Source organism: Mesitornis unicolor, unplaced genomic scaffold, assembly GCF_000695765.1.
Source record: "Mesitornis unicolor isolate BGI_N332 unplaced genomic scaffold, ASM69576v1 scaffold52898, whole genome shotgun sequence".
Taxonomy (NCBI): Eukaryota; Metazoa; Chordata; class Aves; order Mesitornithiformes; family Mesitornithidae; genus Mesitornis; species Mesitornis unicolor.
Window position 1 is genome coordinate 1 of NW_010200826.1, and position 6,078 is coordinate 6,078.

At 48.9% G+C, this 6,078-nt stretch overlaps 1 protein-coding gene across 1 annotated transcript; it reads left to right on the forward strand.

The window, feature by feature from the left end:
• The first annotated feature begins 257 nt into the window (after positions 1-257).
• Positions 258-2,772, forward strand: ZBTB25 (zinc finger and BTB domain containing 25). Its single transcript, XM_010189853.1, has 2 exons — positions 258-436; positions 1,635-2,772. The coding sequence occupies exons 1-2, from the start codon at positions 264-266 to the stop codon at positions 2,770-2,772; spliced, it is 1,311 nt and encodes a 436-aa protein (XP_010188155.1). The 5' UTR covers positions 258-263.
• The last annotated feature ends 3,306 nt before the right edge of the window (positions 2,773-6,078 follow it).

The following is a 6,078-nucleotide window of genomic DNA, read 5'->3' on the forward strand; positions in this document are numbered from 1 at the left end:
CGGCTGTGCTTGTAGCTGGCATATGGAAAAGTCCCTGGTAGGTTTTTGAGCTCGTTGAGGGTGGGTTTGGGCAGCAGCGGTGGTGGCAGTAGGAGAAATTATTAAATCAAGGTGTAGGAAGTGTGTGGAGGACGGAAGAGGCTCTGCCAGGCCGTCCTCCGCGCCGGGCGCCCGTCTCGTTTCAGTAATGAGAAACCCACATTTGAGGCTTTGGGAGCTCTGTGATTGCCTCATGCGATGAACATCTTGTTCTCAGGCACGCCATGGATACCACCGGCCACAGCGTCCTCCTCCTCCAGCAGCTGAACATGCAGCGGGAGTTTGGCTTTCTGTGTGACTGCACAGTTGCCATTGGAGATGTTTACTTCAAAGCCCACAGAGCAGTGCTCGCTGCTTTTTCAAACTATTTTAAGATGATATTTATTCATCAGACAAGGTAAGGACACGCGGCTCTCCTCCTGCCTTTTAATTGCTCTGCTCAACTTTCTGCTTTTCCACATTTCTAAAGGTACTATAGTCTAAAAGCAGGGATGTTAGATACTCTGAGATTGTTTTCCTAACCCAACACACGCCTCGGCTCTCTAAACGTTCCCAGTCCAGAATGTGCTGTCCTTTAAAACCACCCTCTTAGCATATGCCAACATCAGGCCCTGCATTTTGAAGATGAGGCTTTTGTGTTGCCTGAAAAAATAAACATGTAAGTACCACAGTCCTTCTGCAGCGACACCTTACAGATTTGTGAGGTAGGGATGCAGGTGCCTGCTGCCCGTACGCAGAGTGTCTGTTGCTTTGTGTTGGCTTGTAGACAAGCGTGCTGGGTGGGACTGCCCCTTCTGGCAGGATCTGTGGGCTTGAAGCAATGGAGAAGCCGTAGCCTTATCACAGTTCTGCACTTCAGACTCTTGCAGATAAGGGCTGAGACTGAGATCATCAATTGATTTCAAGCTGCTGTTCAGATGCTTCACCCAGCTGGGTCAGGAGTGGTTCTGCAGGTATAACGACGGTGATGCCAAGGTCTGATCTTGCCTCTGAGCCAGAGCTTGCTGCTTGTAATCGATTGAACCCTTCTCCATTCTTCCTCTTTGAGGCCCCCAGCACCTCTGCAGAATAATTGTTAAGCTATCAGCTGTGTAGCCCTTTGGCTGCAAGTGGGAAGATCAGTGAACTTCCTTTCTGATAGAAGCTGTTTACTGACACTAAAGTGCAAAGCTCATAAAGATTACACACTAGCGGCAGCTGTATTTATAACTTAAACGTACAAATATACTTTGCCTTCTGTTACTAGAGCGGCACGCACCGCTGATGTGTAGCTTGCATGGCATCGCTGCGGTGCTCTGCAGCCACAATTGGCTGTGCATGCGAGCAATGGGGGAGCGGGAGCTGGCTGCTCTCACTGTCCCTGGCTCTGGTCTTCCTAATCTCAGGGATGAATACACGCTCAGGCACTTCGCTGTGCAATCGGGGCACGTGCACTTCTGCCGGGCTTGGCAGGGAGCACTGCTCGTTGGGAACAGGGAGGCAGGCAGCAGCGCACGCGTGCTAACGGCAAACGGCAGCGCAAACAAACGGGCAGGTAATGGGTCAGGGCTGTAATTTGGAGCCCTGCGTGTACTCAATCATCTGTCTTGTTTCAGCGAATGCATAAAGATTCAGCCTGCGGACATCCAGCCTGACATATTTAGTTACTTGCTGCATATCATGTACACCGGGAAAGGGCCAAAGCAGACTGTCAGCCAGAGCCGACTGGAGGAGGGCATCCGCTTTCTCCACGCAGACCACCTCTCCCACATCGCCATCGAGATGAACCAAGCCTTCTCCCCAGAGCCAGTCCAGTCTTCAAACCTGTACGGTATCCAGATCTCGACCGCGCACAAACCGGCCAAGGAACGCCTGGGAGCGAAGGAGAGTCTGCCCAAGGTGGGCGGCAGATCCGCTGCCCAGGGCGATCACCCTCAGCTGCAGCTCTCTCTGGCCATCGGCCTGGACGACAGCTCCCTCGACCAGCAGGTCGCTCGCCCCTCCGCTCAGCCCGCTGCCCTCGCCAAGCCGGCAGAAGAGCGGCCGAAGCTCTCGGTCTCCATAAAGCAGGAGAGGTGCGACTCGGAGCCCGTGGTGTCCCAGAGCTGCACCCCTCCTTCTCCGGAGGTAGCGAGCCCCATTTTTGCGAAGGCCAGCCTCAAGGTGCACCTGTGCCACTACTGCGGGGAGCGTTTTGACTCCCGGGGGGGGCTGCGGCAGCACTTGCACACCCACGTTTCAGGCTCGCTGCCCTTCAGCGTGCCAGCCTCCATCCTGGAGAGCAGTGACCTGGGAGAAGTGCAGCCCCTGGCTGAGGACAGGGAGGTGGGGGATGACCACCGGCTTGGGGCCTTCCTCCTGAAGGAGGACGAGCATCAGCTGGAGCACCCAAGCTGCAGCGACCTGGAGCCTCTGCAGATTGGCCAGCTCTCCCTCATCTCCAAGGACCACGAGCCGGTAGAGTTGAACTGTAACTTTTCTTTCTCGAGGAAGAGAAAAATCAGTTGCGGCGTCTGCGGCCGCATGTTTTTCCGGAAGAGCCAGCTGCTGGAGCACATGTACACACACAGAGGGAAGCAGCACAAGTACGGCCGCTGCCAGCGCCTGGAGAGCCCCGCCACCCCCAGGTTTCGTCCTTACTCTGACAGCGAGAGCGTGGGGAAAAGCTCCGGTTTATCCCAAGAGCAGTTAGATGAATGTATACTGGAGCCGGATCTCATCCAGGAAAGCGTTGACACGATCCTGGTAGAGTAGTTCTCCCCCCGTGTAGCCTTTAGGTGCTGCAAGTGGGTATTTTGGCATTGTCCACCTAGTGAGCAGCTGCTCTGTGGAGCTGATCTTCAACTACCATTCCCATCGCCTCTGAGATAACTGTGAAGAACTGCTTCCTTCAGTTTGTGTACTTGTTTTTTTTACTTCTCTAACTTTTAAATTCAAGCTAACCCCCACCTAAGTCCTTTTTGGAAGCCTCTGTGTAACTCAGTTACATTTTTTGTAAATGTAAACTTCTGCTCTGCCTTACTAAAGTTGAGATAGTGTTGCTGAGAGTGAGGTTTAAACATCGTCTAACATGCAGCACACTGCCTAGGACTGTTTGTGTCCCGTAGAATTGCTCTTCTGAAACTTGATGGAGTGAAATGTAGGGGGGACATATGTGTTGTGTTTCCCAAGCAGTTTGTTTTTAATTAAAATAAATAGCGCAAGGATATGAACCCTGAAGTTTGTGTTGTGTAACTGCAGTTAATAAAACTCTGCACAAATACATGTGGGAGCCGTAATGCTGATCTCATGGGCACTGGTGGCATTGATGCAGGGGTGGCAGCCTTCACTTTGGCAAGCCCTGGAGTCCTCATCAGGACAATCTTTTAATTGTACTTTCAGATTCAAGGGGGTTGCATGCATTTTCTCTCGTTCTTGCTCTTCCCTCTTCAACTGCTACTGCAGGAGCAGAGACAAATTTTGATGCCCCTCTAAGACCACATCTCATTACTGGACCATCTTTTCTGCAAGGAGGAGTAAAAGCTGCAGAGAAGTGTCTTCTTCTCTCAGAGAGGAGGCACATGTAACCCAAGTCTTTGTAAGATTAAATACCACACACGGATTTCTCAGTGAAAATTATTCCTGGCTCTGTAAACAGCTTGGAGCAAACACATTCTTAAATATTACAGTCTGTAGATTTGCTAAGAGCAAATATATAATGTGTTCTTTCTTTGCTCGTGGAGACACCATAAAATGGTAAAACGCGAGCTTTTTGTCTTTAATTTATAATTTCCTTACATCTGAAGAACAATAATTTATTTAAGAGGAGTTTAAAATTGCATGCGTTCCTCTTGGATTTGTATCTTGTCCCTCTGTAGTTTTCCACCTGAGCTACCCCAGGCTTCCTACCAGATGGTCTCCAGCCCATCCCTCAAGAGATGCTCTCCATCAGAGGGCCCCAAAGAGGCCACCGAAGTTCTGACGGCACAGAGGTCTCTTTTGCAGTGAGGAGCAGAAGCCTTGCGAGCTGCTCCCATAATCTCATTACCCAGTTTTTGAGACGCGGGAGGCTCCCTGCCAGCGCTGGGGGAGTTGAGTCACTGTCTTTGGAAAGGGGGAGCCCAAACAATGGTGGGAACAGTTTATTGTCAGAGTGCCCACTCCAAAGCTCTCTGTAGTCGGGACCCTTGAGCTGTCTTCTTTGAAACCGTCCTGGAGCAAGAGCTGCAATTAAATCGCTGCCGAATTAAAAGACCATCTGAGGTCTTTGTAAGGGCGGCCGCTGCTTCTCCGGGGCAGGGAGCTGCACACTCCAGGGGACGGATTGGCCGCTGAGGGCTGCCAAATTGTGTTTTAAGACAAAAGGGAAAAACAAACAGCCCCTGAGCCTGCCCGGATGATGTTACAAAATGCGTGCTGCGGTTTGGTGTGTGCTTGCCTGCTGGACCGAGCACTCCTTGCTGTGTGTACCCCTTAGAGCTGCTTTGCTGTGAATGCATTTTAACTCGGCAAAATAGGCCTGCCTTTAAAGCAAGCAAGCAAACAAAACCCCTGCTGCCATCCAGGCCTGCAAAGGCTGTATCTGAGCACGGAGCATTTCCTAGATGAGAGCCTTATGGGTCTCTCCCAGGCTAATAACATCAGCTAAACACATCCTGCACAGACTGCTTATAACTGGGGGGAATGCCCTCCAGCATCCACTGACCTCTGTTTCTACAAGATCATTAAAAAAAAAAAATAATAAGGTATTTTATACTCATTCCCTGTTCCTGTGACACTTCATCAACTGGGCTGGCCTTTCTGGGTGCTTCACTCAGGTTCCTATCTCAAATTAAATATTTAAGAAGAGAGAAGAGCGTCTGCTGGATTGGGTATAGCTGTGGAGAAGAGCCAAAACTGAGTTTTTGGTCAGTAAATGAGCACCTTGGAACTTCAACTAGATGCCTAACTTGCCTGAGCTGATTGATATTGGAAGTCAAACAGCCCTTGATGTCTCTGCAAAGGTAACAGAGCCCAGAGGTACTGGGGACAGCAAGCGACAGTGCCCGAAGGCATCTCTGGGACATGCTGCTCGTCTTCAGGTTTGTGGACAGGACTGGTTTTGTTTACTTCTTGGCCATTAAAAGGGAGCTTCAATAAAAACTATGAACTCAGGTAGAAGATCTAAACATCCTATGTGTTGTAGGAGTGACTGTTGTACTGACAGCAAGTACATCAGTATAGCTTAAATCCTACAGAAATGAGCACTGTGTCCATGTAGGTGTTCAGTGCATCTTTGAAAAGTTACGACTGTAAGCAATTTTTTTTATCGTCACACCTTGTTAGGGTGTGCTTTGGTTAAGCTTCGCAGTACTGAACATCTGTGACATCAAACATCTGCGAGAGGCCTTTTTTTTGCATCATTTGCAGTACAAGAAATGCATTTTCAGCACTTCTACTGCAAGTGTTAAAGTGCTTTTATAATTAAAGTAAAAGCTCAAGAGACAGAAGTCATCAGCTCCAAGTTAACGTTAACATGAAAACATCATTCTGTCTGTCTGATGAATAGAAAATTATAGGAGGCAGTTACATTTGCTAAGCAAGGGCAGCAGCTGATCCTGGATACACGGTAAGTTTTATTACTGTATGTAGAAGACACCTGAATTACTGAGTGCTTAACCTTTATGTCGGGGCATGCTTGAAAATCTGCCTGAGCTGCACAGCTGGGCTTGGCAAATACTGATTTCTTGTGCTGTTTGGGTTGGTTTTTTCATGAAAACATAAAAGAATTTGCCACAGTGTGTGGAATAATGGTAGTGGCAATATCATATATTTCGTATGAATATTAAATATATATAGTAATATAATAAAATATCATATTTTGAAATATTTTTAGTGCTCTGATGCTGAACAGGTTGGGTCCAATGGGGGCCATGTTTTTTGGCCTGCTTAGGGTGCAGTAAAGGGTATTTATCCCCCCTTGTAGCATGAGGTCTGTTTTACCAATAAACTTCTTTTTCACCAGCTGCACGGCTGGCCAGAGATGCCATTTGCTAGCACCTGTGCAATGAAAGCATTGGGCTGGACTTCTCTTGCATTACC